Here is a 13,684-nt window from a genome sequence, read left to right as displayed (position 1 = left end):
CATTAGAACGAGGGCCGACGGGATCGGCAAAACCGGATCCCGAATAATTCTGTTTCCGGTGGTGTTACAATGAAATGTGCCGTATCGAAAATTGAAAAGCACCACAGACCGTAGGGCTACGGTCTCGGCGCTTAACAGTTGGATTTAATGGACTGTAGGACTACGTTCTTGGCGGTTAATGTCCTCATAGTCACGCATCCAACAGGCTTTGAACTGAGCACATTGGACCTTCCGTTCCAGAGATACTGGCCAAAACATCTTGAAAACGGCAACTTTCGCAAATTTTCGATCACCGATTTTTTTATTGATTTTGGCCATTGTCACCGTCTTTCTTCAATAACATGGGCTAGAAAGGTCGGACGGCGACAAACCAGATACCTGAGAAAAGTTCACTTTAAGCTGCATCCAACACATCCACTGCCATTTCCGTCGGCCTTACCGTTAGGCCGCTAGGGGCAGTTTTTGGGCGGTAATAATTAGATTTTGGGCCCGGCCCTAAAACTCTAGTCCCAGCCCCAGGGACGTGCACAGAAAGACTCTAGGTGGTGCTAGAGCACCTGCCCTTTGCCCTCTTGACCAGAAGTGCCCTTTTGAAAAAAGGGCACAGCAGGGGTCTTCAACAGGGGGTCCGGGGCCCCTAGGGGGTCTTCAGAGTTACTACAGGGGGTCCGCCAAATCTCTTTTGATATGATTTTTCTTTTTACCATAACCACTCGAAACCTAGCATCCCTTTTCTGAGGAGAACTTTAGCCAAAAATAGCCGATCTACAAGCCCACAACGCCTCGCGCTGCGAGGCGTTGTGGGCTTGTAGATCGGCTATTTTTGGCAAAGAGGTATAAGTGTAGAGGGAAAAAAGAGCAGACCAAGTAAAGAAAAAAAGTATCATTTACTTGAGCACCTGCCCCTCAAAATGTCTGTGCACGCCACTGCCCAGCCCCAACGGTCCAAAGGACCCCCCGCCGCTGTTATCGTCCAACCGTTGGCCGAGTGCATTTTCCATTTTAAACGTATGCTTTAGGACAAACATACAGTAAAGGTTCTACGGCTCATTTACAGTCTAGGGAGAGGATTAGTATGTTTGTTGTTGTTGTGCTGCAGTGTTGGAAGCCTGAACTCTGCCTCTGCAGTAGTTTAAGTCCCTGAACTGTTAGTGATTACCAAACTTGCTGATGTTGCCTTCCAGGCAAAGTATGAAAGTATGAAAACAAAACACAGTGCGTAGGCTAACAGCAGATATATGAGGCAGTGAGTCAGTGGTCCAAAAAAGTACTCAGATATCGCACTTAAGTAAAAGTATCAATACCACAATGTAGAAATAAAAGTAAAAGTCCAGAATAAAAAAAACACTTGAGTAAACGTACAACAAGAATTGGCATATATCGAAATATACTTAAGTACCACAAGTAAAAAGTAATCATTATGGACAATGTCTCATTTCACAAGGTATCATTACGTATATTAAAATCTTTAGAAAATAGCAGATCTACAAGCTCACAAACGCGTCACGATCTTGTAGATCGGCTATTTTTATAGTTTAAATAGGGTTAATCCGAATCTACAAAGTAACTAGTAACCAAACTGTTCTTATAATTGTAGTGGAGTAAAAAAAAAAGTACAATATTTGACTCTGAGATGTAGTGGAGTAAAAGTTAAAAAGTATAACAGAATTGAGAACACTGCAGTTAAGTAAAATTACCTCAAAATGTTACTTCAGTACAGTACAGTGTACTTGAGTAAATGTACTTAGTTACTTTACACCACTGCAGATAATATGATGCAGTGTAGCTGCTGTTGCAGAGGATGACAGCCATAAACAACACACCAGATACAATAAGTCTGCCTCCTGCCAACGAGCAGCAACTAATCAATCAAAGCCCAACAGCTGCCTTAAAAAAAAAGGCTAAAGCCATCAATCAGACGCAGTCAGACGAGACTCCTCTCATTACCTCAGCAATGCTAATGAGCTGTGTGTACAGTGGTGGAAAGTAACTACTGTAAGTACTTGTACTCAAGTACTGTACTTACTGGAGTGTTTCCAATTTTCAGTACTTTTACTTGTACTCCACTACATCTCAGAGGCAAGTACTGTACTTTTTCCACTACAATTATTTGAAAACGTTAGTTACTACTGTAGTTACTTTGTAGATTTTGATTATTGTTACAAAACATACATTAACCACTTCAGCCCTATATACATTTCGGCCATTTGAAAATAGCCGATCTACAAGATCGCAATGTGTCGCGATGCGACGCATTGTGAGCTTGTAGACGGGACATTCTGCATAATGAGTACTTTCTACTTTTGGTACTTTATGTACATTTTGATACCAATACTTTTGTACTTTTACTCAAGTACATTTTGAATTCCGGACTTGTACTTGTATTTCTACATTGCAGTATTAATACTTTTAAAGTAAAAAAAAAGACTTTTTCCACCACTGTGTGTATAGGGATGCACGATGTTGACATGTTGACACGATATCAGATTAGCGATTATTTATCTTATTGGTCAAATCTAACGATACCAACTCAGAAAGAGAACGTGCACGTCACACCATTGAAAGTAATAGCCGAAAACCTCTCAAGATGGCGCCACCTGTCCATTGAACTCAGTGGACGGGACGGGGGCGGGGTGGTCGCTCATTCCAAATACCGATACTGGAAAATGTTATTGCAATAAGGGTTTATTACCTTAAACCACATTTCTAGCACTTTTTTTTAAAGGCTGAATCCCTGCTTGGCCAGGGCAGTTATTGCATCTATGAACTTCAGACAGTACTACTTGTCAAACAGTAGGTGTCGTACAATACCAGACACCAGGATCGTCTCAATGGAAGAGTATAGGGAGACTAGGGGTGGGACGATATATCGATATCGTGATATATCGCGATACTTTCTCCCGCGATAAATAATCGATATACTGCCAAAAAAAATCGATATCATTATTATTATTATTTATTTTTTGTGACACGTTGTTTTTCTGACTCTGTATTTGTGTAATGATGATTTTGAACTGTTTGGTGCTATTTTATGTGTTTATGGATTGAATACAAGGACTATCGTGATATATCGTTGGTGAAATTTCATGCAATATATTGTGATATCGCAATATATCGAATATCGTGATATTATTGTTATTGAGGGCCTAATATCACCACAGATATCGTATCGTGAGAGTTACCCATATCGTCCCACCCCTAAGGGAGACCACCTCCAAATTTGTGCAAATATTTCAATATATACAGTATATCTTTTAAAGCGAACATTTGTAACTCAAATCTTTGCTTCCGGGGGGGGTCCCTGGAACAAAATATTTTGAGGGTGCCCGCGGCCAAACACATATCATTTTGGGGGATCTTGATATGAAAAAAGTTTGAGAACCACTGATGTTATAGCAACATTTTCACGATATATATGGAATAGCCCAAAGAAATACAGATGACACAGGCATCTGTTCCCCACTCTTAATGCGTTAACACAGCATCTTTCTTCACCATGTGGTTTTATGCCTCCAGCTCTGACCAGCTTTGACGTGGTGATCCAGTACGGCCTGGCCACCCCTGAGGGCCTGGCGGTGGACTGGATCGCCGGGAACATCTACTGGGTGGAGAGCAACCTAGACCAGATCGAGGTGGCCAAGCTGGACGGCACCATGAGGACCACGCTGCTCGCCGGAGAGGTGGAGCACCCCAGGGCCATCGCCCTGGACCCCCGTGACGGGTCAGTATAGGACAAACAATCAAACAAACAAACAAGCCCTGCACATCTTCTGCCAAGAAGCATAGAATCATATATTGTTACAGTGTGTGCTCAAAGGGGCGAGCCATATTGACTAGGCCAGGGGTCTTCAACGTTTTCAGGCCAAGGACCCCTAGCTGAGAGAGAGATGAAGCAGGGACCCCCTACTTTATATGGTATAAAATTGTGTTTCAGATTAAACGTTTTTTGTTTACTTGGTCTGTTCTTTTTTCCCTCTACACCTATACCTCTTTGCCAAAAATAGCCGATCTACAAGCTCACAACGCCTCGCAGCGCGAGGCGTTGTGGGCTTGTAGATCGGCTATTTTTGGCTAAAGTTCTCCTCAGAAAAGTGATGCTAGGGTGGTTAATGTAAAAAAAAAATCATATCACACAAAGATTTGGCGGACCCCCTGTAGTAACTCTGAGGACACCCTAGGGGTCCCAGACCCCCTGTTGAAGACCCCTGGACTAGGCATGTAACGATTCACTCAACTCACGATACGATTCCAATCACGATACTAGCTTCACAATACGATTTTTCACGTTTTTTTTAAACACTTTTAAATTATTTTCCAAACAAATGTTTCCAGAAAAATCTTATACAAATCCAGTATTTTCTTCTCGTTTTTTTTACAATACTGTGTTTTCTCTTATCCTCTTTTCAATACAGTAGCAAGTGACTTTTTTATCAATTCTCTTGCAAAGATCCTGTATTTTCTTCTCGTTTTTTTACGCGTCTTTTTTACCGATCTACAAGCTCACAACGTGTCGATGTATATCGGCTATTTTCACTATTATAAAATGTTTTTCAAAATAATAAAAACATGCCTAATAAGATAGGCATAATTCTCAAACCTTTTTTCATAATCGCAGAGCAAGACAGGGCTCCTATAGTATACATACATAGCATAAGGAAAACCATGCTATACTTAGACCCCGTCTTGTTTTACATCATTTATAAGGATGTGACGACGTTCCCGATTAATCTAATGCTTGGTTAATCTTGCTTAACCCATTAAGACCGGGAACGCATCGGTGTCATTTTTAGATTTCTTTAGCTATTGAAAAATAACAGATATACAAACTCATAGCGCGGCATAGCTTGTAGATCTGCTATTTTTGGAAGAATCGTGAGAGTTTGTGCAAATCTTTGAATATATATATTTTAAAGCGAACATTTGGAACTCAAATCTTTGCTTCTGGAGGATTCTACAAATGTCTTCTCAATCCTACCAGTTTTTTGAAAAACATATGTTGTTGGTGGTTCTCAAGGACCCTCAAAATGATATGTATTTGGCCGTGGACCCCCATCTCAAAAAGTTTTGTTCCAGGGACCCCCAGGAGCAAAGATTTGAGTTAAAAATGTATATATATATATATTCAAAAGATTTGCACACATTTTCACGATTTTTCTAAAATAGCAGATCTACAAGCGCGGCACTCTGTGCCGCGCTGTGAGCTTGTATATCTGCTATTTTAGAATAGCCCAAAGAAAATCTTAAAAATGACACAGATGCGTTCCCGGTCTAAACGGGTTAATTGTTTAGGGAAGTAGAAGAGTTTTCTGAGTGATTAAACAGCTGTTCCTCTAAACCTCCTCATCATGTCGTGTCTGTCTGTCTGTCTGTCTGTCTGTCTGTCTGTCTGTCTGTCTGTCTGTCTGTCTGTCTGTCTGTCTGTGTGTCTGTCTGGTCTGTCTGTCTGTCTGTGTGTCTGTCTGGTCTGTCTGTCTGTCTGTCTGTCTGTCTGTCTGTCTGTCTGGCTGCAGCATCCTGTTCTGGACGGACTGGGACGCCAGCCTGCCCCGGATCGAGGCGGCGTCCATGAGCGGAGAGGGCAGGAAGACCATCCACAAGGAGACGGGCAACGGGGGCTGGCCCAACGGACTGACCGTGGACTACCTGGAGAGACGCATCCTCTGGATCGATGCCAGGTCACACACTCTTAAGAATACACACACACGCACACGTGCACGCACACACTGTCACACACAGTCACACACAGTCACAAACACACAGTGCCGGTTTAGACTCCACAGGGGCCCTAAGCAGGATACGGGGCAGGATACGGGACGGCATTTTTTCTATTTGAGCTAAAAAGCATTATTTTATAATTTTGGCTATTCAATTTTTTTGGCTATTCAAAAATAGCAGATCTACAAGCAGATCTACAAGCCCGTAGTGCGGCACCGAGTGCCACGATCCCTGCCATGATCGTGCGTTCAACTGTTTGTAGACACACAGGTGTGTCCCTCGTGAGCGTGCGCACGCGATTTTTTCCCGGGTTTCCCGCGGATAAAGTTACTTTTTTTGTTACTTTATTTCGGGGTTAGGGTTAGGGTTGCCAAAACACTCACACTCACATTGTCACTGAGAGGGGAGGGGAGGCGGAGCAGACAGCACACACCAGAGCGTGCGCCACTGACAGCCAATCAGACAGCCTGCAGCAGCTGTCTCATTCAAGCCAAGCAGTGCTGCGCAGCCTGCGCTGATGTGAACGCAGTAATGCACGTTATTTTCTGCTGAAGGGAGGGGGCGGAGAGGGGGCCCCTTCGATCGGCGGGTAGTGTGCGTATAGGGTGGAGCGGCTCTGCACACACACACGCATTACGCATTAGGGCTGTCAAACGAATATTTGATATTTGAATATTAGTCGAATATTGGGAAAATATGTATATTTGAATATGAAAATTAATATTCGAATTTAAATAAATACATTTTTTTTTTTTTTTTTTTTTTTTAATGTTTATTTGACACCAACAATACAAAAAACAATGTATGAAGTTATAAAAACAAACAAAATATATGTTTTATTGGATCCGAGCACTCGATATATTGTTTTTTGTACTGTTTCTGTCAAAAAAATATATATATATATTTTTTAGAAAAAAAAAATATATATATTTTTTTATAATAATAATCATTTGAATATCTGCACATTTTTAAGACCAATATTGGAATATCATTTCTGAGGAAAGTTGACAGCCCTACTACGCATGTATGTACTGTAGTTGAACTTTCCGACACATTCTTCAATCATTGCCATTCACCACAACTCCCTCAGGTCCGACGCCATTTATTCGGCCAAATACGACGGCTCGGGCCTCATCGAGGTGCTGAGGGGCCACGAGTACCTGTCCCACCCCTTCGCCGTCACCATGTACGGGGGGGAGGTCTACTGGACCGACTGGAGGACCAACACGCTGGCCAAGGCCAACAAGTGGACGGGAGGCAACGTGACGGTGGTCCAGAGGACCAACACACAACCCTTTGACCTGCAGGTGTACCACCCTTCAAGACAACCTCAGGGTAAGATGTGTGACCTTTTTGACCTGCAGGTCTATACCACCCTTCAAGACAAACTCAGGTTTAAAAAGGAGTGAAATTCACAAGTATCCAAAAATACAAATGCTCAAGTTAACCCATTAAGACCTGAGGCCGATTCTACAAATGTCTCCTAATTCCCAACAGTATTCTGATAAACTTAATGTTTCTATATCAGTGGTGCTCAATCTTTTTCATGTTAACACATTGCGTGCCAATCGCGTAGTTCTTCTACGCGAACCTAAATAATTGCGCAGCCTGCCAGTCGCGTAGTTCTACGCAAAGTGACACATTTCATTGTAGGCCTCCCTCGCAGTGACACATTTCATTGTAGCACACCAGAAACGGAAAGGAATGTCAATCGAAGATTTTCTTTCACCGCTCTAAAGCTTCCGCTAATCCGCCATTATCTCGGTTGTTGTTTTTCAAAATGGACGATCGCCGATTGAAAATGTCTTCTCTGGGCCACTCACACAGCTACCCTGTGTGTCTACAAACAGTTGAACGCGCGATCATGGCAGGGATCGTGGCACTCGGTGCCGCGCTACGGTCTTGTAGATCTGCTTGTAGATCTGCTATTTTTGAATAGCCAAAATTATAAAATAATGCTTTTTAGCTCAAATAGAAAAAATGCAGCAGTTGCGTCCCAGGTCTTAATGGGTTAATGTACTTTGTTACTTTCTCAACCAGTGCGTGCTCTCTCTCTCACACACACACACACACACACACACACACACACACCCACCCACCCACCCACACACACACACACACACACACACACACACACACACACACACACACACACACACACACACACACACACACACACACACACACACACACACACACACGTAATAATGTATTTATGTCCACATAAGTGATACAATACAAGGACACAAATATTTACAAGGTGCTGTAAAAATGTACAGTCAGCAAATCTTGGACAATTACCCACACACCCCTCAGGGTTACACGTAACAGCGTCTTCGCCATATGTTGCGGCTACCAATAACAGAAGAGATTGCAGACAATTTTGCAAGCCTTTTACATGCTTTTTTTTTGGCATACCAAGTTGTCGGAAGCCTACCTATGTACATGTCCTAGGCTGCCAAAGATAAACAAAATAAAGTAGATTGCACCTATAACCTAGCTCTGTGATGGTATGGAGGAGCGGCTGGTATTTAATGACTTTAGTCATAAAAGCTTCCTCCAAGCCAGAGTCAAAGGTGCAGGCCACTTCAATAATGAAAACTGATTGACAATGGTGTATTAGCAGAGAAATGTGCAAAGATTTCAGGATATCAGTACGGAGTTGAAACATGGAAGGCATTCTCACTGACGGTGTAAAATGTTTGGATATGTCCTTTCTTATGAGATCCACACACACACGCACGCACGCACGCAGGCACGCACACACGCACGCACGCACGCACACACGCACACACACACACAGCTTCAAATCCAACTTGAAGTTTATTGTCACATCACAGGAGTGAAAGCCTGGGGGGGAAGTCTTTTCCGCACAAGCTTCCATGAATTGCAGTTACAAAAACATTATCATAAGAAAAGGAAAATGTCAAATAACAAAACAGAGTATCAAATATTCATACGGTGTGTAGTAACTCAAACATTAAGTACCAGTCTCTAGTGTGTGCGAGGAAGAATCATCACGTAGCAGCAGATGTCAAATACACTAATGTATTCACCACTTGAACCCTATTCTGGGGTGAACATTAAGGTGAAAATAGCCAATCTACAAGCTCACAATGCGTCGTGTTGTGATGCACTGTGAGCTTGTAGATCGGCTATTTTCAAATGGGCGAAATTTATACAGAGCTTAAGTGGTTAATGCATGTTTTGTTATAAAAATCAAAATGCACACAGATGAACACACTGATAGTGCTGTCACACATAAATCATGGCTTTCAGAAAGGAATCTCAGATAGACACACACATTGGTATTGCTATACTTGCTATGCTTACGATGACAGCAACGTTTTAGGAGAGCTATTTTTCAGTACACTCACTCACACACACACACACACACACACACACACACACACACACACACACACACACACACACACATACACACACACACACACACACACACACACACACACACACACACACACACACACACACACACACACACACACACACACACACACACACACACACACACACACTCTCAGACACCGTATGTACATGCATAATGTATACAAACATAAAATAGAGAACTGTGACTGAACTCCAACAGCCATAAACAGCTATTCTTTTACTGCCTGCAGTGTGTGCTACCCTGTCACACCCTGTCACGCTGTTGTGACAGGGTGACAATAAAATGGTGAACCTGTCATGTGTGTGACATGCTAGTTAGTACATCCAGTCTGCTTATTTAGGACTCTCACACACGCACACACGCGCACACACACGCACACGCACACACACACACACACACACGCACACGCACACGCACACGCACACGCACACAAGGGGGGCACCAGAGGAACTTTGTTTGATTGACGTTTCCTAATAATCCTGAGTGAGTCATCCTGGAGCTCTCCAGAGGGTCACTGTCAGTGAAAGTACTCACATTTTTTACTTAAGTAATAGTATCAATACCACAATGTAGAAATAGTCTGTTACGGTACAAGTAACGGTCCTGTTTTCAAAATGTACTGTACTTGAGTAAAAGTAGAAAAGTATTGGCATCAAAATATACCTAAACGGATAATTCACCTCCAAAATGACTTTTTTCCCCGATCGATTAGTCAACCCATAGAGACTTGAGTTCATGGATATTTTCTTGTTTTTTTCACATTCCTAAGCCAATCATTTGATGACCGGCACCGGTTCCGGTAGGAGACACAAAGAGTCTCCTTTGTGTCTCCTACCGGTACCGCTGCCTATACCTGTCCGCCGGTCATCAAATTACTAATCGATAGAGAAAAAAAGTATTTTTTTTGGGGTGAACTATCCCTTTAAAGTAGCAAAAGTAAAAGTACAAATTATAACTCATTTTGCGGTCTTGGCCAAGTTGACGTTTTGTCTCAGCACCAAAAACGGAGGATGTGCGTTATTTCACTGTACTTATCGCGCCTCGAATTGTAACCCCCCCCCCCTTCTCTCTCTCTCTTCAGCTCCTAACCCGTGTGCAGCTAACTTCGGCATGGGTCCATGTTCTCACCTGTGTCTCATCAACTACAACCAGACCTTCTCCTGTGCCTGTCCTCACCTCATGAAGCTGGGCGCCGACAACCACACCTGTTTTGGTAAATAACATACGTTCACACCTACACCTGTTTTGTTAACCCATTGAGACCTGAAGCCGATCCTACATGTCTCCTAAATCTCAACAGTATTCTGAAAAACGTATGTTTCTATATCAGTGGTGCTCAAACTTTTTCATGTCAAGGACCCCCAAAATTATATGTATTTGGCCGCGGACCCCCATCAAAATATTTTGTTCCAGGGACCCCCCCCAGAAGCAAAGACTTGAGTCAAAAATGTTCGCTTTAAAAATATATATATATTCAAAGATTTGTACACATTGTCACGATTTAAAAAAAATAGCAGATCTACAAGCTCGTAGCGCGGCACTCGGTGCCGCGCTATGAGCTTGTAGATCTGCTATTTTTTGAATAGCCCAAAGTGTAAAATAATGCTTTTTAGCTCAAATCTAAAAATGACACAGTTCCAGGTATTAATGGGTTAAAAATAATATACTTTCAGACCTATGAATTCATATATTTTCAAAAATGTGGAAGTGGAAATAACAGGTCTACAAGCTCACAATGCGTTGCGATGGGACACTATTATGGAAAATATGTATATCCAGTCAGGGTGAAGTGTCGACCATTTATCAGGAAGTTTCAGCAGAGCAACAGCCTTACAGATCACAAGGAAAAGGCCCTCCTGGCTTGTTTTCCCGCAGTCCCTCGGGGCACAAGCCTCCGGAAGTGTCATATCGTCTTCAGTCATTTTTTGAGGAAATGATATTTTTGCCTAAGTCAGGTCCTCATGACACTGGCCACCTCTGGTAAAATCGCCTATCTCCTAATTGAAAAGGATCATGCTGTTCACTCCCCTTTTAGTATAATGGCCTAACTCCCTAGTGTGACTTAGGCCAAAATAGGCCTTTTTTTTGCCTATATTAAAGCCAAATTATTTACTGATTTAGGCCATTTTGTAATTTGTTTTGCTTTTTATTTTGGCCTAAGTCATATTTAATCCTATTTAAACCTATTTAAATCTCTTATGTTACATAACTGACAGACAGTGTTATTTCTATTTAAATATTCATAATTTGTTATAAACATTTTGGGTGAAATGATTAAGAAATATCATATAGTTTTGTTCTGGATCAGTTTTTTATTTTTCCTGAAAACCTTGAAAAAATGACTTAGGCCATTAGTTTAATAAGGTGACGATATGGGACATATAGGACGTTATCCTAAATGGTCATATAGGGTTATTTGCTATTCTAAGTCACAGTAGGAACATGCTGACTGGTTAAATTAGCATTGACCATTGTATAGTCTCATTTGGGACAGATTATATGCTGATACAGAGAATATGTGGAAATAGACATTTGGAACAGTTGTTGAATGACAGAAACAGAAGCTGTGAGAAGACCCCTGCTGTGAAACTAACATGCTATGGCCTCAAATATAAATAGATACATAAATAAATGATTTTACAGATTGCCATTCTAAAATTATAATTACAACACGTTGTAAGTACCCCTCCCCCCTCCCCATCATAAAATATTTTGTTCCAGGGACCCCCAGAAGCAAAGATTTAAGTAAAAAAATGCACATATATATTCAAAGATTTAATACGTAATTAACAGATCTACAAGCTCATAGCTTAATATCTGCTATTTTTGAATAGCCAACGAAATATAAAGCTGAATGGATGTGTTCCTGGATTGAATGAGTTAACTGTCCCCGTGGTGGGTTCTGCCCGGAGATCGGCTATTTTCAAATAGAATATTGTGGGGAAATTATAATAAGCAGATCTGGCAACACTGGCTGCTAAAGACATTTACCTGCAGTTAAATACTTGTATATATATATACCTGCCTTTCTTACCTGTACTGTTGCCATTTTTATTTTCATCCGTATTATTTGATTACATGTAGTATTATCATTATGATTACTATTATTATTATCTTGTTGTTGTTATATTGTATTGTTGTCGTTAGCACAGTCTGCAGAGTGAGAGAGAGTGAGAGAGTGACAGAAAGGATTAACCCATTCAATCCGGGAACGCATCTGTGTCATTTTAAGATTTCTTTGGCTATTCAAAAATAGCAGATCTACAAGCTCATAGCGCTACGACCTTGTAGATCTGCTATTTTTTGGGGGGAAATTGTGTGCAAATCTTTTAATATATATACTTATATTTTGTTCCAGTGACCCCCAGAAGCAAAGATTTGAGTTACAAATGTTTGCTTGAAAATATATATAAATTCAAAGATTTGCAAAAAAAAAATCACGATTACAAAAAATATATATAGCAGATCTACAAGCTCATAGCGCGGCACCGCTATGAGCTTGTAGATCTGCTATTTTTTTGAATAGTCAAAGAAAAAAAAAAAAAACCCGACACAGTCAGATGCTTTAGACCCGGTCCAAACGGATTAAAGAATCCTCAGAGAGTTTTTGTGGCCCTGGGTGACGTGGTGTCACCACAGTGACAGGCCGGGCTGTGGAAGCTGTTTGTTCAGTGAGGAGAAGACGAGGCATTTAGTATTCCGGGCACCGCGGCGTTCTCCATTATCTGCAGGGTTTAACTCATTAAGACCTGGAACGCAACTGTGTCACTTCTTGATTTGAGCTAAAAAAGCATTATTTTACACTTTGGGCTATTCAAAAATAACAACATATTTTGAGATGGGGGTCGGTGGCCAAATACATATAAGTTTGGGGGTCCTACACATGAAAAGGTTTGAGCACCACTGATATAGAAACATACGTTTTTCAGAAAACCGTTAGGATTTAGAAGACATTTTGCAGAATCGGAACCTCAGGTCTTAAAGGGTTAATGAAACGGGGCCATCAGGACCCAGAGCTCTGTCTGATGCAGACATCAGCGACAAGTCTTCACGCTCCCTAACAAACCAAGTGTCCCTCGGCTGATACGGGCTGACGCTGTCATTACTTCTTTTCTGCCTTCTCTGTCCTTCTCGCCGTCGTCCCCTCCCTGTCCTCTGTCTGTCTGTTGCCATGTCTCGCTTATTATAATAAGCGACTTTGGGCATGTTTTTTCTGTAAAGTTGCTTGTTGGTTAGTTGGGTAGTTGGTTAGTTGGTTAGTTGTGGGTGGCTTGTTTCTAAAGTGTAGAACTTTGCTTATTTGGGCCTTGTGTCCTAATGTTGTTTAAGTCGCTTATTTTGGGCTTGTTTTCATAGATCTAGTCTATGCTTATTTCTCTCGCAAAATCTGGCAACACTGTCGCCTGAGCCGCGTCACGTCCGTCCACCGGCATCGGCGACGCGACTGTTTCAGGCCGGTGCCAGAGGGATGCATCAGCGCTGATTGAATCCATTCACGCGCCCGTAGGCCCCCTTTATTGAGTTAGCGTTAGCCCGGCCCCCACAGCAGCACAATCA

The 13,684-nt window shown here is 41.9% G+C and overlaps 1 protein-coding gene across 1 annotated transcript in view; it reads left to right on the top strand.

Annotated features, from left to right (window-relative positions):
- LOC311049173 (low-density lipoprotein receptor-related protein 1-like) overlaps positions 1-13,684 on the top strand; it is a 220,935-nt gene that overhangs the window by 99,268 nt on the left and 107,983 nt on the right. Inside the window, exons 23-26 of the mRNA XM_084062652.1 lie at positions 3,517-3,721; positions 5,511-5,675; positions 6,806-7,050; positions 10,209-10,340. Of these exons, the coding sequence (XP_083918778.1) occupies positions 3,517-3,721; positions 5,511-5,675; positions 6,806-7,050; positions 10,209-10,340 (747 nt within the window). The remainder of the gene's footprint in view (positions 1-3,516; positions 3,722-5,510; positions 5,676-6,805; positions 7,051-10,208; positions 10,341-13,684) is intronic.

Source organism: Gymnoscopelus microlampas, assembly GCF_963454915.1.
Source record: "Gymnoscopelus microlampas genome assembly, chromosome: 7".
NCBI lineage: Eukaryota > Metazoa > Chordata > Actinopteri > Myctophiformes > Myctophidae > Gymnoscopelus > Gymnoscopelus microlampas.
The sequence above is the reverse complement of the archived record's forward strand: the minus strand, read 5'-3'. Positions and strand labels throughout refer to the sequence as shown.